Consider the following 25,484-nt stretch of genomic DNA (forward strand, 5'->3'; position numbering starts at 1 on the left):
CTGGTTCTAGATGTGGGGCTAGGGTAATCTGGTTCTAGATGTGGGGCTAGGGTAATATGGTTCTAGAAGTAATCTGGGGCTAGGGTAATCTGATCCTAGATGTGGGGCTAGGGTAATCTGGTTTTAGATGTGGGGCTAGGATAATCTGGTTCTAGATGTGGGGCTAGGGTAATCTGGTTCTAGATGTGGGGCTAGGGTAATCTGGTTCTAGATGTGGGGCTAGGGTAATCTGGTTCTAGATGTGGGGCTAGGGTAATCTGGTTCTAGATGTGGGGCTAGGGTAATCTGGTTCTAGATGTGGGGCTAGGGTAATATGGTTCTAGATGTGGGGCTAGGGTAATATGGTTCTAGATGTAATCTGGGGCTAGGGTAATCTGATCCTAGATGTGGGGCTAGGGTAATCTGGTTTTAGATGTGGGGCTAGGGTAATCTGGTTCTAGATGTGGGGCTAGGGTAATCTGGTTCTAGATGTGGGGCTAGGGTAATCTGGTTCTAGATGTGGGGCTAGGGTAATCTGGTTCTAGATGTGGGGCTAGGGTAATCTGGTTTTAGATGTGGGGCTAGGATAATCTGGTTCTAGATGTGGGGCTAGGGTAATCTGGTTCTAGATGTGGGGCTAGGGTAATCTGGTTCTAGATGTGGGGCTAGGGTAATCTGGTTCTAGATGTGGGGCTAGGGTAATCTGGTTCTAGATGTGGGGCTAGGGTAATCTGGTTCTAGATGTGGGGCTAGGGTAATCTGGTTCTAGATGTGGGGCTAGGGTAATCTGGTTCTAGATGTGGGGCTAGGATAATCTGGTTCTAGATGTGGGGCTAGGGTAATCTGGTTCTAGATGTGGGGCTAGGGTAATCTGGTTCTAGATGTGGGGCTAGGGTAATCTGGTTCTAGATGTGGGGCTAGAGTAATCTGATCCTAGATGTGGGGCTACGGTAATCTGATCCTAGATCTGTGGCAAAGCGTAACTTCTACCTGGATCTCTAATAACACTAGCTCATTATACATTTTCTGTGTTCTGTTTCCTGTCCAGAACATCTCTGAGGAGAGGTACCGCCCCCTGAGTTCCCGGCTGATGATTGGCCGACCGAGGTGGAAGTTGCTCTTTGAGGAGATTGGGAGGACCAATAAGCAGTGAGTAAAATGTTTGGAGTGTTTAAAGACATCTTCTGATTGGATCATTTTAGGATATTGTGGTCATGTTGTATCTGTATTGTGTGTACTTTCCTCAGTAAGCGGGTGGGGGTGTTCTGCTGTGGGCCTAAAGGCATCTCCAGGACTCTGCACAGACTGTGTAACTCAGACCGCTATTCAGGAACCACGTTTGAGTTCAACAAAGAGTCCTTCAGCTGAGACCAGCTCCCCCTCACCGTGACCCCTGACCATAGGCTCTGACCCCTGACCCCAGACTCACATAGACAGGTGACTTGAACCTACCATGAAGTGACTCACTGGTTCTCCTTCCATCAGAGAGAAGCATCTCACACTCACTGGTGTTGAGTGACGTCATCAGCGGGCAACTGGGACTTGTTCACGAACCAAGAGGACCTGGTTGTAAGCCACCATTTCCAGAAAACACTGCCATGTTGCTCGCTTCACACAAACACAGTCCTTTGGTATGGTGGAGAAGTGCCATGGGGTAGGGCCGAGGGGTTAATTTGGGATGGGGTTACACTTTCTGTGTGGGGGCATCAGAGCCTCGGTGCCTAGGGACAACCCTTTGCCACTCTGTAAGGGACTGTACAGGAGTTAGTAGTTAGCTCTGGACTACAGAGAGATGCTGTACAACAACCTGATGTCTGTTATCACTTTCACTACCCTTCCTCCCTTCCTTCCTTCCTGTGCAATCATTTAAACTTTAAATCCTCTATGTATTCTAATGGAGTCAAAGCAAACTCAACCACTCCTGGTGCCAGTATTTTAGTAATTGTTTTATATTTCAATTATTTATATTGTTTAAAGTTACTAGATGTACTTTTCTCTCATAATGTTTCACCTTTTCTTCTAATGTGTCCCATTTAAGACTGAACAACAAAACAGCTTTACACTTTACCAAACTATACATATTTACCATTGATTAAGTATTGAAGAAATATATACAGTATATATATTTAATTGTTTCTGAATAATGTTTTTTTGGATGTTGGATTGTTTTGATGAGAGCAAAGCACAACCCGAATTAAAATAGGTTTTTATACAGATCTATTTACTACATGTTAACTACAGGATTACTACACGGGTACTACATGGATACTATGCGTCCACTCTCTGTTTCTACGAACTTGTTGTCTTTCCACAGCCAGTCAAGCCCAAAATATCCCAGACATTTTATCAAGACGGATTTAATGCACCATATAAAAATACAATTTATATTATTCATTTATCCTCTGGTTCTCATAGTGGCATAGTTGTCATACAGTACACAGTATCAACAGTACGTAGTATCAACAGTACACAGTATCAACAGTACGTAGTATCAACAGTACACAGTATCAACAGTACGTAGTATCACACAGTACACAGTATCAACAGTACGTAGTATCACACAGTACACAGTATCAACAGTACGTAGTATCACACAGTACACAGTATCAACAGTACACAGTATCATACAGTACACAGTATCAACAGTTCACAGTATCATACAGTATCAACAGTACACAGTATCATACAGTACACAGTATCAACAGTACACAGTATCATACAGTACACAGCATCAACAGTACACAGTATTATACAGTACACAGTATCATACAGTACACAGTATCAACAGTACACAGTATCATACAGTACACAGTATAATACAGTACACAGTATCAACAGTACACAGTATCAACAGTACACAGTATTATACAGTACACAGTATCAACAGTACACAGTATCATACAGTACACAGTATAAACAGTACACATTATCAACAGTATACAGTATTATACAGTACACAGTATCAACAGTACACAGTATCATACAGTACACAGTAGTATACAGTACACAGTATCATACAGTACACAGTATCAACAGTACACAGTATCAACAGTACACAGTATCATACAGTACACATTATCAACAGTACACAGTATCATACAGTACACAGTATTATACAGTACACAGTATCAACAGTACACAGTATCAACAGTACACAGTATCATACAGTACACAGTATTATACAATACACAATATCAACAGTACACAATATCAACAGTACACAGTATCACACAGTACACAGTATCATACAGTACACAGTATCAACAGTACACAGTATCATACAGTACACAGTGTCAACAGTACACAGTATCAACAGTACACAATATCAACAGTACACAGTATAATACAGTACACAGTATCAACAGTACACATTATCAACAGTACACAGTATTATACAGTACACAGTATCAACAGTACACAGTATCATACAGTACACAGTATAAACAGTACACATTATCAACAGTATACAGTATTATACAGTACACAGTATCAACAGTACACAGTATCATACAGTACACAGTAGTATACAGTACACAGTATCATACAGTACACAGTATCAACAGTACACAGTATCAACAGTACACAGTATCAACAGTACACAGTATCATACAGTACACATTATCAACAGTACACAGTATCATACAGTACACAGTATTATACAGTACACAGTATCAACAGTACACAGTATCATACAGTACACAGTATTATACAATACACAGTATCATACAGTACACAATATCAACAGTACACAATATCAACAGTACACAGTATCACACAGTACACAGTATCATACAGTACACAGTATTATACAGTACACAGTATCAACAGTACACAGTATCAACAGTACACAGTATCATACAGTACACAGTATTATACAATACACAGTATCATACAGTACACAATATCAACAGTACACAATATCAACAGTACACAGTATCACACAGTACACAGTATCATACAGTACACAGTATCAACAGTACACAGTATCATACAGTACACAGTGTCAACAGTACACAGTATCAACAGTACACAGTATCAACAGTACACAGTATCATACAGTACACATTATCAACAGTACACAGTATCATACAGTACACAGTATTATACAGTACACAGTATCAACAGTACACAGTATCAACAGTACACAGTATCATACAGTACACAGTATTATACAATACACAATATCAACAGTACACAATATCAACAGTACACAGTATCACACAGTACACAGTATCATACAGTACACAGTATCAACAGTACACAGTATCATACAGTACACAGTGTCAACAGTACACAGTATCAACAGTACACAATATCAACAGTACACAGTATAATACAGTACACAGTATCAACAGTACACATTATCAACAGTACACAGTATTATACAGTACACAGTATCAACAGTACACAGTATCATACAGTACACAGTATAAACAGTACACATTATCAACAGTATACAGTATTATACAGTACACAGTATCAACAGTACACAGTATCATACAGTACACAGTAGTATACAGTACACAGTATCATACAGTACACAGTATCAACAGTACACAGTATCAACAGTACACAGTATCAACAGTACACAGTATCATACAGTACACATTATCAACAGTACACAGTATCATACAGTACACAGTATTATACAGTACACAGTATCAACAGTACACAGTATCATACAGTACACAGTATTATACAATACACAGTATCATACAGTACACAATATCAACAGTACACAATATCAACAGTACACAGTATCACACAGTACACAGTATCATACAGTACACAGTATTATACAGTACACAGTATCAACAGTACACAGTATCAACAGTACACAGTATCATACAGTACACAGTATTATACAATACACAGTATCATACAGTACACAATATCAACAGTACACAATATCAACAGTACACAGTATCACACAGTACACAGTATCATACAGTACACAGTATCAACAGTACACAGTATCATACAGTACACAGTGTCAACAGTACACAGTATCAACAGTACACAATATCAACAGTACACAGTATAATACAGTACACAGTATCAACAGTACACAGTATCAACAGTACACAGTATTATACAGTACACAGTATCAACAGTACACAGTATCATACAGTACACAGTAGTATACAGTACACAGTATCAACAGTACACAGTATCAACAGTACACAGTATCAACAGTTCACAGTATCATACAGTACACATTATCAACAGTACACAGTATCATACAGTACACAGTATTATACAGTACACAGTATCAACAGTACACAGTATCAACAGTACACAGTATCATACAGTACACAGTATTATACAATACACAGTATCATACAGTACACAATATCAACAGTACACAATATCAACAGTACACAGTATCACACAGTACACAGTATCATACAGTACACAGTATCAACAGTACACAGTATCATACAGTACACAGTGTCAACAGTACACAGTATCAACAGTACACAATATCAACAGTACACAGTATCATACAGTACACAGTATCAACAGTACACAGTGTCAACAGTACACAGTATCAACAGTACACTGTACAATACCCACAAGGTACCAGCGTCTCCATGGCAGTGGGGAGAGGGGGAGGGCTGGGGGACTGGGACCAGAAGAACAAAACCAACACTAACGGACCCAAATACCTGTTCCATACAGTTTGACTGTAGCGCTGTTGTTCTGAACGTGACTCAGGACTGGACAGCAGGTGAATATTATTGATCATTCTCTCTTGGTTACTGTTTGATATGTGTCAGATTTAACACCCAGATCAAGAGCAGCAGAATGAGACATATTGGAATGAAATGTCTCTGGTGTGTGTGTGTGTGTGTGTGTCTTATTGTATGTGTGTGTGTGTGTGTGTGTCTTATTGTATATTTGTGTGTGTGTCTTATTGTATGTGTGTCTTATTGTATGTGTGTGTGTGTCTTATTGTATATTTGTGTGTGTGTCTTATTGTATGTGTGTGTACGTCTTATTGTATGTGTGTGTGTGTGTCTTATTGTATGTGTGTGTGTGTGTGTGTGTATTATTGTATGTGTGTGTGTGTCTTATTGTATGTGTGTGTGTGTGTCTTATTGTATGTGTGTGTGTGTGTCTTATTGTATGTGTGTGTGTGTCTTATTGTATGTGTGTGTGTGTCTTATTGTATGTATGTGTGTGTCTTATTGTATGTTTGTGTGTGTCTTATTGTATGTGTGTGTGTATGTCTTATTGTATGTGTGTGTGTGTCTTATTGTATGTGTGTGTGTCTTATTGTATGTATGTGTGTGTCTTATTGTGTGTGTGTGTGTGTCTTATTGTATGTGTGTGTGTGTCTTATTGTATGTGTGTGTGTGTGTCTTATTGTATGTATGTGTGTGTGTGTGTATCTTATTGTATGTATTTGTGTGTGTGTCTTATTGTATGTGTGTGTGTGTCTTATTGTATATTTGTGTGTGTGTCTTATTGTATGTGTGTGTGTGTCTTATTGTATGTGTGTGTGTGTCTTATTGTATGTGTGTGTGTGTGTGTCTTATTGTATGTGTGTGTCTGTCTTATTGTATGTGTGTGTGTGTGTCTTATTGTATATTTGTGTGTGTGTCTTATTGTATGTGTGTGTGTGTCTTATTGTATGTGTGTGTGTGTGTCTTATTGTATGTGTGTGTGTGTGTGTCTTATTGTATGTGTGTGTGTGTGTCTTATTGTATGTATTTGTGTGCGTGTGTCTTGACAATTCCTGCCAGGATGGCCCCAATGAGTCCTGCTCCCAGGATCCACTGCCAGATCAGCTGAGCCTCCTGTAGGTAGGGAGTCAGGAACTCCTGGACAAACTTTGTGCCTGAGAGAGAGAGAGCGAGAGACAGAGAGAAAGGGAGAGAGAGACCGAGAGACAGAGACAGAGAGAGAGAGGGGGGGAGAGAGAGAGAGACAGATCGAGAGGGAGAGGATAGAGAGAGAGAGAGAGAGAGACAGACAGACAGAGGGGGGAGGAGAGAGAGAGAGACAGAGGGGAGAGGAGAGAGAGAGATAGGGAGAGGAGAGGAGAGAGAGAGAGAGAGAGGAGAGAGAGGAGGGGAAGGGTAGTTTCGGCCGCCAGAGCTAGGGATGGGGTTAGGGTAACTTCTCTGGGTCCAGAGCTGGGGATGGGGTTAGGGTAACACCTCTGGGTCCAGAGCTGGGGATGGGTTATGGTAACACCTCTGGGTCCAGAGCTGGGGATGGGGTTAGGGTAACTCCTCTGGGTCCAGTAAGTATTTGGCTAGGTGTGTGTGTCTGTGTGCCAGGGTAACTGACCTGGGTTAAGCAGGTAGGAGTATTGGTAGCCCAGGACCTTGTTGCCCAGGAAGTAGTCACCGTTGCGGTAGAGAGGCAGGAAGGGAACCATGTAGTAACCATCATTGTGACCTATCAGAGCATTGGCTGTTGGGTAGTGGGAGCGTGGCGGTGTGTGTCTCCTCAATCACTGTTCATAGATACTGATAGGTGAGGAGAAGATAGGAAGAGGGGAGGATAGTGTAGGACAGGCGGGAGGAGAGGAGAGGAGAGGAGAGGAGAGGAGAGGAGAGGAGAGGAGAGGAGAGGAGAGGAGAGGAGAGGAGGAATAGTACAGGAGAAGAGGAGAGGAGGGAAGAGGAGAGGAGAAGAGGAGGGGAGAAGAGAGGAGAGGGGAGGAATAGTATAGGAGCAGAGGAGGGGAGGGGAGAGGAGACGAGGGGAGGAATAGTACAGGAGGAGAGGAGAAGAGGAGAGGAGGGGAGAGGGGAGGAATAGTACAGGAGCAGAGGAGAGGAGAAGCGAGGAATAGGACAGGAGAAGAGGAGAGGAGGGGAGGGGGGGAGGGGAGAGGAGAGGCGATAAATAGGACAGGAGAAGAGGAGAGGAGAGGAGGGGAGAGGAGAGGCGATGAATAGGAGAGGAGAAGAGGAGAGGAGAGGCAATGAATAGGACAGGAAAAGAGGGGAGGGGAGGAATAGTACAGGAGAAGAGGAGAGGAGAGAGGGGAGGAATAGGACAGGAGGAGAGGAGAGGATATGAATAGGAGAGGAGAGGAGAGGGGAGGAATAGTACAGGAGAAGAGGAGAGGAGAGGGGAGGAATAGGACAGGAGGAGAGGAGAGGATATGAATAGAACAGGAGGAGAGGAGAGGAGAGGGGAGGAATAGTACAGGAGAAGAGGAGAGGAGAGGAGGGGAGGTGAGAGGAAAGGTGATGAATAGGACAGGAGAAGAGGGGAGGGGAGGGGAGGAGAGGAGAGGAGGGGAGAGGAGAGGCGATGAATAGGACAGGAGAAGAGGGGAGGGGAGGAGAGGAGAGGAGAGGCGATGAATAGGACAGGAGAAGAGGGGAGGAGAGGAGAGAGGGGAGGAATAGGACAGGAGGAGAGGAGAGAAGGGAGGAATAGGACAGGAGGAGAAGAGAGGAGAGAGGGGTGGAATAGGACAGGAGGAGAGGAGAGGAGAGGAGAGGAGAGGAGAGGAGAGGAGAGGAGAGGAAGAGGAGGGAGGAATGGACAGGGGGAGAGGAGAGGAGAGGGGAGGAATAGGACAGGAGCAGAGGAGAGGAGAGGAGAGGGGAGGAATAGGACAGGAGGAGAGGAGAGGATAGGATAGGAGAGGAGAGGGGAGGAATAGGACAGGAGCAGAGGAGAGGGGAGGAGAGGAGAGTGGAAGGTGCAGAGAAATCTTTTTTTTTTACCACAGTTACATTTAAATGTTTATACTGTGGTAGAGTAGTATATTTTTATGGCCCTGTTAATACACTACATGGCCAAAAGTATGTGGACACATGTTCGTCGAACATCTATTTTCCAAAATCATGGGCGTTAATATGGAGTTGGTCCCCCCTTTGCTGCCTCAACAACCTCCACTCTTCTGGGAAGGCTTTGCACTAGATGTTGGAACATTGCTGCGGGGACTTGCTTTCATTCAGCCGCAAGAGCATTAGTGAGGTCGGGCACTGATGTTGGGATCATAGGCCTGGCTCACAATCGCCGTTCCAATTCATCCTAAAGGTGTTTGATGGAGTTGAGGTCAGGGCTCTGTGCAGGCCAGTCAAGTTCTTCCACACTCGGTAGGTAGTGAGTGTTGCAACCGAGGACAGACGATTTTTACGCAGTACACACTTCAGCACTCGGCGGTCCCGTTCTCTGAGCTTGTGTGGCCTCCCACTTCGCAGCTGAGCTGTTGTTGCTCCTACACGTTTCCACTTCACAATAACAGCACTTACAGTTGACCGGGGCAGCTCTAGCAGGGCAGAAATTTGACGAACTGACTTGTTGGAAAAGTGGCATCCTGTGACGGTGCCACGTTGAATGTCACTGAGCTCTTCAGTAAGCCAATGCCAATGTTTGTCTATGGAGATTGCATGGCGGTGTGCTCGATTTTATACACCTGTCAGCAACAGGTGTGGCTGAAATAGCCGAATCCACTATTTGAGGGGTGTCCACATACTTTTGGCGATATAGTGTAGCTGTCAGTTGATTTATATTCTCCTCTCTCCTGGGGAACATTCTCTCTTGGATGGAGAGATATAAAACAAAGATAAAATAGAGAGATAAAATTGATGAATGGCTTTGGCATTTACACAGCCATGTTCCAGGAGGTGGAAAACAGACACAGCTACGGGCAGTCATCTCTCTCTCTCTCTCTCTCTCTCTCTCTCTCTCTCTCTCTCTCTCTCTCTCTCTCTCTCTCTCTCTCTCTCTCTCTCCTCTCTCTCTCTCTCTCTCTCTCTCTCTCTCTCTTCTCTCCTCTCTCTCTCTCTCTCTCTCTCTCTCTCTCTCTCTCTCTCTCTCTCTCTCTCTCTCTCCATCTAGCTCTCGTTCGGTCTCTGTCTCTGTCTCTCTCCCTCTCTCTTTCTCTGATCATATGTTGAGGGGAACAAATTACTTTAGCCTTTAGAAATGCAATTGATGTAATTATATACGCTTATAAATTGGAAGCCAATTTAGCTTAAGTTTGTGTTTGTCAACGTGGGCTTGCTAATTGGTTTGTGTGTAGAAGCAAAGTGTGTGTGTGAGCGCGTGTTGTCACCTGTCTATGAAGGCGTAGTGCAGTAGGAATATGGGGTCATTGGCTGAGCCCTGTACTGAGCTCATGGATCTGTTCATGAAGACGTGGAGGGAGTTGTGCATCGTATTCTGTCCTGTTATAACCATCCCCGTCTCAGGACTCGCAAAACCTAAACACACACACACTCACACACACACACACACACACACACCAATCACACACCACGCACCAACACACACACACACACCACGCACACACCAATCACCAACACACACACACACACACCACCACACCACACACACACACACACACACACACACACACACACACACACACACACACACACACACTGCCATGTTACAATACAGCACAAACATATGGTATACACACCTTCTGTTGTACTCCCCTCCTCTGTCTGGATGTATACTCTCCTGCACCCATACACATACACACTCACTCTCACTCACTCACTCACTCACTCACTCACTCACTCACTCACTCACTCACTCACTCACTCACTCACTCACTCACTCACTCATCACTCACTCACTCACTCTCACTCACCTCTCACTCTCTACTCTCTCACTCTCTCACTCACTCAATCACTCACTCACTACTCACTCACTCACTCACTCACTCACTCTCTCTCCTCTCTACTCTCACTCACTACCACTCACTCACTCACTCACTCACTCACTCACTCACTCACTCACTCACTCACTCACTCACTCACTCTCTCACTCTCTCACTCTCTCACTCACTCACTCACTCACTCACTCTCTTTGTATCTTTCTATTTCTCAATTCAATTAAATGTGCTTTATTGGCATGACGTAACAATGTACATATTGCCAAAGCTTACTTTCCCTCTCTCTTTCTGCTCTCTGGTTCTGATAAAACTCTCTTTCTGCTCTCTGGTTCTGATAAAACTCTCTTTCTGCTCTCTGGTTCTGATAAAACTCTCTTTCTGCTCTCTGGTTCTGATAAAACTCTCTTTCTGCTCTCTGGTTCTGATAAAACTCTCTTTCTGCTCCCTGGTTCTGATAAAACTCTCTTTCTGCTCCCTGGTTCTGATAAAAAGAACCCACTCCATTACCTGTACATCTGCTGTGTTAAATGAACCATGTGTCACAGACTATAAACCGACTATACACAAAGACTGCTAACCAATAGTCCCTCTCCAGCCTCTGTTTCTCCTGCCATTCTCCTGCTCTGGATTAGGCTGGGTCTCAAATCACACAGGAAGGAGGCTGAGGGTGAGAGGTATTATTTGAGATTTGCTTGTGCAGATGAGAGATTTACAATGTGACCTCATATTGTAATCTTGGTAGGCCCAGCCAGGAGTTTGGCCAGTCATGAGTCATCAGTGTGATCAGTGGGTATAACAGCTCCAGGCTCTTGGTTCATGATTCAGTGATGTCACATCACTGAATCCCTGGACACGTAGTAGTAAATCCCTGGACACGTAGTAGTGAATCCCATGACACGTAGTAGTGAATCCCTGGACACGTAGTGGTAAATCCCTGGACACGTAGTAGTAAATCCCTGGACACGTAGTAGTGAATCCCATGACACGTAGTAGTGAATCCCTGGACACATAGTAGTAAATCCCTGGACACGTAGTAGTGAATCCCTGGACACGTAGTAGTGAATCCCTGGACACGTAGTAGTAAATCCCTGGACACGTAGTAGTGAATCCCATGACACGTAGTAGTGAATCCCTGGACACATAGTAGTAAATCCCTGGACACGTAGTAGTGAATCCCTGGACAGGTAGTAGTGAATCCCTGGACACATAGTAGTGAATCCCTGGACACGTAGTAGTGCATCCCTGGACACGTAGTAGTGTGTCCCTGGACACGTAGTAGTGAATCCCTGGACACGTAGTAGTGAATCCCTGGACACGTAGTGGTAAATCCCTGGACACGTAGTAGTGAATCCCTGGACACATAGTAGTGAATCCTGAAGTATGGTAAAACTGGACACGTAGTAGTGAATCCTGGACACGTAGTAGTGAATCCCTGGACACTAGTAGTGAATCCTGGACACGTAGTATGAATCCCGGACAGTAGTAAATCCCTGGACACGTAGTAGAGAATCCCTGGACACGTAGTAGTAAATCCCTGGACACGTAGTAGTGAATCCCTGGACACGTAGTAGTAAATCCCTGAACACGTAGTAGAGAATCCCTGGACACGTAGTAGTAAATCCCTGGACACGTAGTAGTAAATCCCTGGACACGTAGTGGTAAATCCCTGGACACGTAGTAGTGAATCCCTGGACAGTAGTAGAGAATCCCTGGAACGTGTAGGAATCCTGGACACGTAGTAGTAAATCCCTGGACACGTAGTAGAGAATCCCTGGACCCGTAGTAGGAAATCCCTGGACACGTAGTAGTGAATCCCTGGACACGTAGTAGTGAATCCCTGGACAAGTAGTAGTGAATCCCTGGACACGTAGTAGTGAATCCTGGACAAGTAGAGAGATCCCGGACGTAGTAGTAAATCCCTGGACACGTAGTAGTGAATCCCTGGACACGTAGTAGTAAATCCCTGGACACGTAGTAGTGAATCCCTGGACACGTAGTAGAGAATCCCTGGACACGTAGTAGTAAATCCCTGGACACGTAGTAGAGAATCCTGGAAACGTAGTAGTGAATCCCTGGACACGTGTAGTGAATCCTGGACACGTAGTAGAGAATCCCTGGACACGTAGTAGTAAATCCCTGGACACGTAGTAGTGAATCCCTGGACACGTAGTAGTAAATCCCTGGACACGTAGTAGTGAATCCCTGGACACGTAGTAGTGAATCAAATCAAATCAAATGTATTTATAAAGCCCTTTGTACATCAGCTAATATCTCGAAGTGCTGTACAGAAACCCAGCCTAAAACCCCAAACAGCAAGCAATGCAGGTGTAGAAGCACGGTGGCTAGGAAAACTCCCTAGAAAGGTCAAAACCTAGGAAGAAACCTAGAGAAGAACCAGGCTCTGAGGGGTGGCTAGTCCTCTTCTGGCTGTTCCGGGGGGAGATTATAACAGAACAGGCCAAGAGTTCAAATGTTCATAAATGACCAGGAGGTCAAATAATAATAATCACAGTAGTTATCGAGGGTGTAGCAAGTCAGCACCTCAGGAGTAACTGTCAGTTGGCTTTTCATAGCCGATCATTAAGAGTATCTCTTAATCGCTCCTGCGGTCTCTAGAGAGTTGAAAACAGCAGGTCTGGGACAGGTAGCACGTCCGGTGGACAGGTCAGGGTTCCATAGCCGCAGGAAACAGTTGAACCACTGGTAAACGCCGCAAGGCCAGGTGGACTGGGTACAGCAAGGAGTCCTCATGCCTGGTAGTCCTGACGCATGGTCCTAGGGCTCAGGTCCTCCGAGAGAGAGAAAGAAAGAGAGAAGGAGAATTAGAGAGAGCATACTTAAATTCACACAGGACACCGGATAAGACAGGAGAAGTACTCCAGATATAACCAACTGACCCTAGCCCCCCGACACATAAACTACTGCAGCATAAATACTGGAGGCTGAGACAGGAGGGGTCAGGAGAAACTGTGGCCCCATCCGATGATACCCCCGGACAGGGCCAAAGAGGAAGGATATAACCCCACCCACTTTGCCAAAGCACAGCCCCCGCACCACTAGAGGGATATCTTCAACCACCAACTTACAATCCTGAGACAAGGCCGAGTATAGCCCACAAAGATCTCCACCACAGCACAAACCAAGGGGGGGCGCCAACCCGGACAGGAAGATCACGTCAGTAACTCAACCCACTCAAGTGACGCACCCCTCCTAGGGACGGCATGAAAGAGCACCAGTAAGCCAGTGACTCAGCCCCTGTAATAGGGTTAGAGGCAGAGAATCCCAGTGTCTCCTGGGCCAGACTACACTCAATCATATGACCTACTGAAGAGATAAGTCTTCAGTGAATCCCTGGACACGTAGTAGTGAATCCCTGGACACGTAGTAGTGAATCCCTGGACACGTAGTAGAGAATCCCTGGACACGTAGTAGTGAATCCCATGACACGTAGTAGTGCATCCCTGGACACGTAGTAGTGAATCCCTGGACACGTAGTAGTGAATCCCATGACACGTAGTAGTGCATCCCTGGACACGTAGTAGTGAATCCTTGGACACATAGTAGTGAATCCCTGGACACGTAGTAGTGAATCCCTGGACACGTAGTAGTGAATCCCTGGACACGTAGTAGTGAATCCCTGGACACGTAGTAGTGAATCCCTGGACACGTAGTAGTGAATCCCTGGACACGTAGTAGTGAATCCCTGGACACGTAGTAGTGCATCCCTGGACACGTAGTAGTGAATCCCTGGACACGTAGTAGTGAATCCCTGGACACGTAGTAGTGAATCCCTGGACACGTAGTAGTGAATCCCTGGACACGTAGTAGTGAATCCCTGGACACGTAGTAGAGAATCCCTGGACACGTAGTAGTGAATCCCTGGACACGTAGTAGTGAATCCCTGGACACGTAGTAGTGAATCCCTGGACACGTAGTAGTGAATCCCTGGACACGTAGTAGAGAATCCCTGGACACGTAGTAGTGAATCCACACAAACAGGTCCCTCCTGTCCTATTCCGGGTACTGTGGCCCGTGGGGCTCCTCCGATACCGTCACGTCCTGACAGAACCCCCGGCCCGACATGGCTCCGCAGGCCGACCCGTCTCCCTCCCACACCGGGCAGCACTGCTTGTTCTGCAGCGCCTCTGTGTTGGCGCAGGGCCGGGGGAACTGGCCCACACACGACCCCAGGAGCAGCAGCTCAAGCAGGCTACCCAACAACCAGAAATACCATGACTAACCAACTACCACAGCCAAGAGTTCTCTACACAGACTAACGAAGCACACGGCGACGACGCGACTGCATCCGGCTGTCGTGACACAGCAGGTCCGGGGAAAAGAAAGAGTAATGTTAAGTCACATTATAACTTCCACTTGCCCACACCCTCGCTCCTCCCCTCTCCCCTCCCCATACCATCACATGCTTGGGATGAATCCAGCCTCATTCTGTCTCCAGACCAGCTGACCCCAACCCTCTTCCCCCAGGCCTTGCCGGCCTGGAATGCGTGGGAATGATCTGGGATGAGAGAGTGGAGTGGTTCCAACTTCCCAGGAACTCTCACATAGTATCCCATCTCACAGTGTGGAACAGATGAGCTACTGTACAGTGACTTCATGCTAATGTCTGCCGTTCACCACATTATCTACAGAGTGAAACGACACTGGAGAAGATTTCACACCTGTCCCAGTGTGCGCAAAACAAGAACAGAGTAGCCTATTGTAGGCTAATGTTGCAATATAAATGGATAAAGTTGTTCGAAATGAATTAGTGCTCAATGGTCAAGTCACCTGGACCTTATAGGCCTTCAGGTAGGCCATGTTACAGACACAGTGACAGTAACAATGATGTAGTTTACTCGAAGCACGAACAGTAGGCCTAATTTGGAACAATGAGTGACACCTTTTGAACTGGGATACATGTGTATTATCCAGGTGTATTTTCCAGGTGTATTATCCAGCTGTATTATCCAGGTGTATTATCCAGGTGTATTATCCAGGGGTATTATCCAGGTGTATTATCCAGGTGTATTATCCAGGTGTATTATCCAGCTGTATTATCCAGGTGTATTATCCAGGGGTATTATCCAGGTGTATTTTCCAGGTGTATTATCCAGGTGTATTATCCAGGGGTATTATCCATGTTTATTATCCAGCTGTATTATCCAGGGGTATTATCCAGGTGTATTATCCAGGTTTATTATCCAAGGGTATTATCCAGGTGTATTTTCCAGGTGTATTATCCAGGTGTATTATCCAGGGGTATTTTCCAGGTGTATTATCCAGGTGTATTATCCAGGTGTATTATCCAGGTGTATTATCCAGGTTTATTATCCAGCTGTATTATCCAGGTGTATTTTCCAGGTGTATTATCCAGGTGTATTATCATGTTCCGGTGAAAGGGTAGGCTGTTCTACTGTGTTTTGTTTTGTGTGCAGATCATAAAGATCATAAAGCCGTCACATGTTCCCGCTGAGGGGCACGAGGTTTGGCTAATCCCGATGAAAACGCACTCGAGCGCGCGGGAATTAACATCATAGGATTACTGTGTCCACGGGGCTCGCTTGTTCTGTTAACCGAGAGTCTCTCCAACAGCAATCTCTCTCTCTCTCGCTCTCTCTCTCTCTCTCTTTCTCTCTCTCTCTCTCACACACACACACACCAGGAGAGGAAATCTGTGACCCTGGCCTGCAGTCAGATCTGTGGTCAGATAAGACCCACCGGTAATTGAGTGCAATTATAGCAGTTTGAATTTTCATCAGATTTTGGCTCAGTCAGTAGGCAGTGTTTTTGTATAACCCTTGTAGAAATAATATTGTATTTAGCCTACATAATCAATTGCTTGTTCTCTATAGGTTGTGCCTGCTCACATCGCATCCTTTCACACCGTAACAGGTGAAATGATTATGCACAGGCTTGCCATATCAGTCACACCTTTTTTCATGACCTACATTATATTCTGTAGGCCATTTGTTGCAACAATTATAACATGGGTTTTAAGAAACAAACCAACACCTTGAATTACAATAAAGACATTTTTTCCCGACTCTGATATCACGTTTCTGCAATTACAAATTAAGACGTTTAATGAATTTAAGAATTACCAGAAACAAATGAAGCATCAAAAGCAAATTGTAAACTACTTATGATTCGTTACTGGTGTATATACAGCCAACTCACCACTAGGTGGAGGTATGACCTGATCACATCCCACAGGACTACTATAGTTAGAGACAGTGATTTAGGATGATTTGGCTGTGCTAAAGGTAGACGTTGCCTTGGGAACAGATTTAGGATCAGTTTACTCTCACCAAATTTTAACCTTAGGGCAGAAAATCCCAGTCAGTGTAGGGCCAATTTATGTCAGTTTAGTGTGTAAGAGAGAGGGGTGCTTTGGTAGTATAGATTGTTATGTCTCTCTGATTACCTCCCCAGGCCTGGTTATTAGTACTAGATAGACATGAGCAACTTACTAGAGAGCACATGTTTCATCATTTAAATCCCCACTTATTAATATTTGTTGGTACTTGTGTCTAAGTGTCTATTTGCGTATATTTGTCCTACTTAGACAGAGAGAGCAAATCCCTGAGTAGTGGCATTAAATCAACAGTGTCTCTATGGAAACAGAGGATACCCAGTGTTGTTTTCAAATGCCATTGAATAATTGATTTACTTACTGTAACATTCTCTCTTATTTGTGTGTGTGTGTGTGTGTGTGTGTGTGTGTGTGTGTGTGAGAGAGAATATTTTATTGTCTGTGGGAGTACAGCATGTTTCTGTGTCTGTGTATGTGTGTGTGTGTGTGTGTGTGTGTGCGTGTGTGCGTGCGTGCGTGTGTGCGTGCCCGCGTGTGTGTGTGTGTGTGCGTGCATGCACATGTGTGTGTTTGTGAGAGAGAGAGAGTGAGAGAATGTTTTTGTGTTTGTGGGAGTACAACATGTTTCTGTGTGTGTGTGTGTGTGTGTGTGTGTGTGTGTGTGTGTGTGTGTGTGTGTGTGTGTGTGTGTGTGTGTGTGTGTGTGTGTGTGTGTGTGTGTGTGTGTGTGTGTGTGTGTGTGTGTGTGTGTGTGTGCGTGTAGTGTCTGTCATGAATTTATTCATACTATTTCATCCTTCCGCGAGATATAGTCCCGACACATATCTAGGGTTTCTACCCAAACCGCCCAGTAGTTGGTTCTATTGGTTCCGTTGCCAGAGACGGTTCTAAATGTTCCATTGCCATCTTATCTCTTCTTATATCTTATATATTGCCAACTACGCCTAACTTATGGTCACGTCAAACAGTGCAGCCAGAATAACAACCAAGTAGCTGCATTTGTTTAAGTTGACATTTATTTGGATACATCCATAACAATGAGCTAATGATGCATGATTTCACCTGGCATATGTGCTCTCTCCTCAGGTCACTGTTGTTCAGAGGAGCTAGCCAACAACACAGCCAACAACACAGCCAACAACACAGCTAACAACACAGCCAACAACACAGCCAACAACACAGCTAACAACACAGCCAACAACACAGCCAACAACACAGCCAACAACACATCTAACAACACAGCCAACAACACAGCTAACAACACAGCCAACAACACTGCTAACCACACAGCCAATAACACAGCCAACAACACAGCCAACAACACAGCTAACAACACAGCCAACAACACAGCCAACAACACAGCCAACAACACAGCTAACAACACAGCTAACAACACAGCCAACAACACAGCCAACAACACAGCTAACAACACAGCCAACAACACAGCCAACAACACAGCTAACAACACAGCCAACAACACAGCCAACAACACAGCCAACAACACAGCGAACAACACAGCCAACAACACAGCCAACAACACAGCCAACAACATAGCCAACAACATAGCTAACAACACAGCCAACAACACAGCCAACAACACAGCCAACAACACAGCTAACAACACAGCGAACAACACAGCAAACAACACAGCCAACAACACAGCCAACAACACAGCTAACAACACAGCCAACAACACAGCCAACAACACAGCCAACAACACAGCCAACAACACAGCCAACAACACAGCTAACAACACAGCCAACAACACAGCAAACAACACAGCCAACAACACAGCGAACAACACAGCTAACAACACAGCCAACAACACAGCCAACAACACAGCCAACAACACAGCCAACAACACAGCGAACAACACAGCGAACAACACGGCCAACAACACAGCTAACAACACAGCCAACAACACAGCGAACAACACAGCCAACAACACAGCCAACAACACAGCCAACAACACAGCTAACAACACAGCCAACAACACAGCCAACAACACAGCCAACAACACAGCCAACAACACAGCCAACAACACAGCCAACAACACAGCCAACAACACAGCTAACAACACAGCCAACAACACAGCCAATAACACAGCAAACAACACAGCCAACAACACAGCCAACAACACAGCGAACAACACAGCTAACAACACAGCCAACAACACAGCTAACAACACAGCCAACAACACAGCGAACAACACAGCCAACAACACAGCCAACAACACAGCTAACAACACAGCCAACAACACAGCTAACAACACAGCCAACAACACAGTTAACAACACAGCCAACAACACAGCCAACAACACAGCCAACAACACAGCCAACAACACAGCCAACAACACAGCTAACAACACAGCTAACAACACAGCCAACAACACTGCCAACAACACAGCTAACAACACAGCCAACAACACAGCCAACAACACAGCCAACAACACAGCTAACAACACAGCCAACAACACAGCTAACAACACAGCCAACAACACAGCCAACAACACAGCCAACAACACAGCTAACAACACAGCCAACAACACAGCTAACAACACAGCCAACAACACAGCCAACAACACAGCCAACAACACGGCCAACAACACAGCCAACAACACACATCAGGACACTGTTGTTCAGAGGAGCTAGCCAACAACACAGCCAACAACACAGCCAACAACACGGCCAACAACACAGCCAACAACACACATCAGGACACTGTTGTTCAGAGGAGCTAGCCAACAACACAGCCAACAACACAGCCAACACAATCACTTCAAACTGAAGCTGGAAAGACTGCAAACTAGCTGCACTCCATTTCGTTTGACCTTTTTTCTATTGATAGTTCTTTGTTTTCAGTAGATCCATAAATATGATGCTGATTCATGATTTCGACTGGCTGAGAAAAGCTGCCTGCCTGTCTGTCTCACCCCGACTCCCGACACGTTCATTACTATGGGACAGATAGAGGTCGAATTTGAATATTCAAACAATGTTGTAAATGAGACAGGCAGCAAGGTTTAGACAAATCTCCGCTGTTGAAAACTAAATGCTAGTCTAACAGAAATGTGAGATAATGTCTAGATGCATTTTATAGTGGAGATCAAGTTGATAAATTGCCTGGCTGGGCTGATGAGACAGTGGATTGCACAGTCAGATGGAACAGAGTAAATAGGCATTTTAACATCATAGATTTAGCTGGTGGTAACTTGTGGAATAGACACTGGCTGGATTTCCAGTTTTAACCAATCAGCATTCAGGATTAAACCCACACGTTGTGTAATATTAATTCAAGTCAATTTAAATCAATTCAGTTATTGATCACATTCAGATCAATGTGATAGAATTTAACCTCATGGTTCACAAATAGATTGACAGAACGTTCAAGCCTTGACCCAAACTTCCTCTGCTCTCCTTTTTTCTGAACAAATCCCTGCATGCAGATGTTTTGTGAGTATGGACCATTATAATCCAAATAATGTCTTCATTTAATATCATCTTGGGGTAGGTACATTTTTGAGCGGGAGAAAACTATAACTCTGCAGTGTGTGTGTGTGTGTGTGTAAGCTCGACTCTGGTGTTTGTGAGGGTAATTACAGCTTAGCAGTTCCATTGGCAAGTTGTCATTACATCTCTTTCGCAACAGCTGTCAGTGGTTGCCATGGTGACGTGACCCTGGAACATTCTCTGTTTCCATCTGTGATGAGCAGTTTCATTCGGGTTTACATATCACATATGAAATGAAATGGAGGTTGTGCTATTTTGATTTGTGTGTGTGTGTGTGTGTGTGTGTGTGTGTTTGCGTGCATGAGCAGAACAGAACTCATAGTGTCCCATGACCTTTCTGCTGAGTCATATCTCCTCCACTGGGTTGGGGGGCTCTGGTTTGGCCAGTGGTGTCTCAATCTCAATGTTGATGGAGTTCGGAGGTTGAATTTTAGCTCAGTTCCTTAGAGTCTTGACATGCTCACACGCAAGCACACACACACACACACACACACACACACACACACACACACACACACACACACACACACACACACACACACACACACACACACACACACACACACACACACACACACACACACACACACACACACACACACAGGCTGTGTTAATGAAGCCCAGGTCTCTTTCCCTCACACAGAGCAGGTAATGTAATTTGGCCCAGCTGAACTATGAGGCAGTGAATGGAGCATTTCTATATTTGTGTCTTTATTAATGGATGTGTGCAATTGTGTGTGCTGTGACATTTAGCCTGTCTGTTTAAGTGTGCCTGTGAGAGAATAGAATCAGAGTATGAGAGAGAGAGAGAAGGGGAGAGAGAGAGAAGGGGAGAGAGAGAGAGAAGGGGGGAGAGAGAGAGAGAGAAGGGGAGAGAGTGAGAGAAGGGGAGAGAGAGAGAGAGAGAAGGGAGAGATGTGAATCTTATAGTCAGACTGTCACTGCATCAGTTAAAGCTCTGAATGCTCAGCATGTATGTAGGTGTGTTCAAGTTAGTTTATTCATCATATACACATGATATACAGTACATGGAGTACACAGTGCAACGAACAACTACACTCTTAGAAAAAAGGATAACCCTCTGAAGAACCTTTTTGGTTCCTGGTAGAACTATTTTGGATTCCATGTAGAATCATCAGTGTAAATGGTTCTACATGGAACCAAAAGGGTTCCTCAAAGGGTTCTCCTATGGCGACAGCTGAAGAAACCTTTTAGGTTCTAGATAGCACCTTTTTACTGAGACTAGCTCTCACAGTCAGAATTAGACCTTCATTCATGTTTCTCAAACATCAAATTTCAACGTGCTTAAGGTCAGGTTTAGGCATTAACTCCCAATTTTTAAGGTTAGGATTAGGTTTAGACATTAACTATGAAATGTGATGGTTAGTCATTAACTTCGAATGGTTAAGGTAAAGGTTTGTGTCACGAACCAGCTAGAAGTTCGTAACAAAAAGGGAGACAACGTGGAGATAAGGAATAACGAAATATACTTATTAACTGAAGTAAACTAAATACAATTAACAATGGTGTGTGTAGTCAGTAGTGTAAGTGAGTGGTTGCGTGCATAAATGTGATAATGAGGGGTGTTGAAAGGTGCCAAAGCAAACAAACCAAACGGCCACAAAAATGCCACAACAAAATCTAACAGTGTGTCTGCATGGAGAGAGTCTCCTCCATGATTGGGGAAGAGGTGCATTTATCCTGGGACACACCCGGGCCCAGGTGTGTCCCATGTCGCTGACGATCCTCCCGGCTCCATCCGCCAGCATCCTAATAAGGAAAACAAGAGCAAAGAGAAAGAATACGGCAGACAGAGTGGGAGGGTCGTCACAGTTTGGGATAGGCTTAAAACAAAAATCTAAAAAACAACTCTCTAGTCCTGGATTTGAACTTGCAACCTTTTGAATCAGATGCTTACAGCTATCTGCCATCCCTGCCCACAACATCATAGTAAAAACAAAACTTACTTGAAGGTAACAGCGCTCATGGTTGCCCCTAGTGGCAGGTTTCCACCTCGTCTCCCAATGTCCTCAGACATGGATGAACATCGAATTCTGACTTGTATCCCGGGTGACCTGGATGGCAATGAAATGCTTACCTGCAGGTCCACCTCGCTGCAGGTTCACCTCTCCCTAGGTTCAACTCTCCCCAGGTTCTTCTCTCCCCAGGTTCTTCTCTCCCCAGGTTCACCTCTCCCCAGGTTCTTCTCTCCCCAGGTTCTTCTCTCCCCAGGTTCTTCTCTCCCCAGGTTCAACTCTCCCCAGGTTCAACTCTCCCCAGGTTCAACTCTCCCCAGGTTCTTCTCTCCCCAGGTTCACCTCTCCCCAGGTTCACCTCTCCCCAGGTTCTTCTCTCCCCAGGTTCACCTCTCCCCAGGTTCTTCTCTCCCCAGGTTCACCTCTCCCCAGGTTCTTCTCTCCCCAGGTTCACCTCTCCCCAGGTTCTTCTCTCCCCAGGTTCAACTCTCCCCAGGTTCAACTCTCCCCAGGTTCAACTCTCCCCAGGTTCAACTCTCCCCAGGTTCTTCTCTCCCCAGGTTCTTCTCTCCCCAGGTTCTTCTCTCCCCAGGTTCTTCTCTCCCCAGGTTCTTCTCTCCCCAGGTTCAACTCTCCCCAGGTTCAACTCTCCCCAGGTTCTTCTCTCCCCAGGTTCTTCTCTCCCCAGGTTCTTCTCTCCCCAGGTTCAACTCTCCCCAGGTTCAACTCTCCCCAGGTTCACCTCTCCCCAGGTTCACCTCTCCCCAGGTTCTTCTCTCCCCAGGTTCTTCTCTCCCCAGGTTCTTCTCTCCCCAGGTTCAACTCTCCCCGGGTTCTTCTCTCCCCAGGTTCTTCTCTCCCCAGGTTCTTCTCTCCCCAGGTTCAACTCTCCCCAGGTTCTTCTCTCCCCAGGTTCTTCTCTCCCCAGGTTCAACTCTCCCCAGGTTCTTCTCTCCCCAGGTTCAACTCTCCCCAGGTTCAACTCTCCCCAGGTTCTTCTCTCCCCAGGTTCTTCTCTCCCCAGGTTCTTCTCTCCCCAGGTTCTTCTCTCCCCAGGTTCTTCTCTCCCCAGGTTCTTCTCACCCCAGGTTCTTCTCTCCCCAGGTTCTTCTCTCCCCAGGTTCTTCTCTCCCCAGGTTCTTCTCTCCCCAGGTTCTTCTCTCTCCAGGTTCTTCTCTCCCCAGGTTCACCTATTGACAACAATATAATAAATAAATGGGTAAAGAAAGAGTAATATAGAAAAAAACGATGAGATAAAAATGGAATAGTAATTTAGCACAAACATTTTGAGAAAACAAAGAATTAAAGATGAAATGCACACTAAATATCAAAGTCTAGAGGGAGCCTGCTAGATGTCCGACCTATCCAGCCCGCCATGTGTGTGTTTGTGTGTGTAGGCTCCCTCTAGACTTTGCTATTTAATGTGTATTTAGTGTGTATTTCTGCTTTAAATTCTTTGTTTGCTTTTAATGGTCTTCTAATCCCTCTCGCATTTGGCTGGCGATTTAATCCTGGCCTTGTTTATGACCAAGCCCCTAAAGACTCCCCCTGAATCTGTATCCGCCCATCCATCCATTCACACAAACACACTTAGCCTGTACACACTGAAAAGAGAGAGCACACAGAGAGTGCTGAGTGAAACACAGAGTGAGATACAGGTAGAGAGAAAGAGAGAGAGAGAGAGCGAGCAGAACGTGTCAGATCTTTGGGAGCCGTGCAGTGTGAGAGCGACAGACAGAGAGCGAGCGAAGAGCATGGGAACAAAGACTAGGGATTCCGTCGTTGCCAGGATGAAAAAGTAGTATAATCACAACCATGATGCTCCGATCGGTGTGTGAAGAGTGGGGGGTTCTCCAAGACATGCACCGTGGCCTAGTTGAGGTAGGCCTATTCAACTAGCGTTTCCCATATAACTTTTGGATGAGTCTTACATTCAGGAAAAACAACAAAGCAGTCAATTGTATTTATGTTTCTGTAAAAAGCATTGGGTTAAAAATGCAAAGTAATACATTTTCAATTTCAAATTTAGGCTTTTACATTGATAGGATACTGTTGAGTTGTATTATTTTGTTCCTAAACGAACGATGAACATGTTAGATGAGTGTGTTTTCACGATGAGAGGCGGGCTGGCGGCTGTTTACTCGTGCATCATTGGCAATTGTGTCAAAGCCCGGTTGATCTCATCTGATTCCCGCGATATTTGTGGCATCCTGGAATTAGTGTTTATAACACAAAACTGCATTCTATTAATTGGAAATATAATATGATATCCGGAACATTTTAGCACCAAAGCATATTTTGACTGCCTGCAACAAAGCTTCTAGCTTTGTGATAGGCTATATTAATATTAGAGAGTATAATAGCCTAACTATGTGTATTGTTCCTGCCTGCTGATGACAGTACTAATGATTTAGACTGCTGTTTGTGTTACTGAGACCAGCCTAATGTGTGTGTGTGTGTGTGTGTGTGTGTGTGTGTGTGTGTGTGTGTGTGTGTGTGTGTGTGTGTGTGTGTGTGTGTGTGTGTGTGTGTGTGTGTGTGACAATGTCATTGATCAATAAACATACCCAGATGCTCATTCCATCAATATGTCTCAGGATGGCCACGGGGTGGTAGACTTGACATTCTCCTTTTGAGAGGACACACACATGCACACACACACATGCACACACACAAACAGACACACACACACTTTTAGTCACTGTGTGTGTGTTGTGTGTATGTGTGTGATCTGGTGATCAGTGTGTTTGGTGATCTAGCCTAGTGTCACTGGTTCAATGCGTGGATTCATTCACAAACACTAGAATAGAGAAACTCAAAGGCACCGAACCGGACTTTTACTGGAGGGAAAGGCGCGCGCTGAGCGGGGCTTCGAATGACACGAGGCAGTCACCTTGCGGTCTGAAAGCGGCAGGCGCAGCAGGAAATAACCCAAACAAAAAACACAAGCTCACCAACCGCAGTTCTCCCTGAGTGGAGTTGTGTCAGACAAACACATATGACAGTCACTCCTCAGCACAGTGTGAGGATATAGAGAGCGGTCAGATAACGCTGCCCCGTCGCGAGACAGACTGGCTGAGAGGAGATAGAGAGAGGGGGATTGA

The 25,484-nt window shown here is 45.1% G+C and overlaps 1 protein-coding gene and 1 pseudogene across 1 annotated transcript in view; one reads left to right on the forward strand and one right to left on the reverse strand.

Moving 5' to 3' along the window:
* The window catches only part of LOC120036058 (NADPH oxidase 4), a 46,093-nt gene extending 43,984 nt beyond the window's left edge, over positions 1-2,109 (forward strand). The window contains exons 16-17 of the mRNA XM_038982518.1: positions 1,028-1,128; positions 1,227-2,109. Of these exons, the coding sequence (XP_038838446.1) occupies positions 1,028-1,128; positions 1,227-1,347 (222 nt within the window). The 3' untranslated portion in view covers positions 1,348-2,109. The remainder of the gene's footprint in view (positions 1-1,027; positions 1,129-1,226) is intronic.
* A 4,559-nt stretch (positions 2,110-6,668) lies between these two features.
* On the reverse strand, positions 6,669-22,442 carry LOC120036069 (annotated as a pseudogene).
* Between the last annotated feature and the right edge of the window lie 3,042 nt (positions 22,443-25,484).

Source organism: Salvelinus namaycush, unplaced genomic scaffold (assembly GCF_016432855.1).
Source record: "Salvelinus namaycush isolate Seneca unplaced genomic scaffold, SaNama_1.0 Scaffold12, whole genome shotgun sequence".
In the NCBI taxonomy this organism is placed as follows: Eukaryota; Metazoa; Chordata; class Actinopteri; order Salmoniformes; family Salmonidae; genus Salvelinus; species Salvelinus namaycush.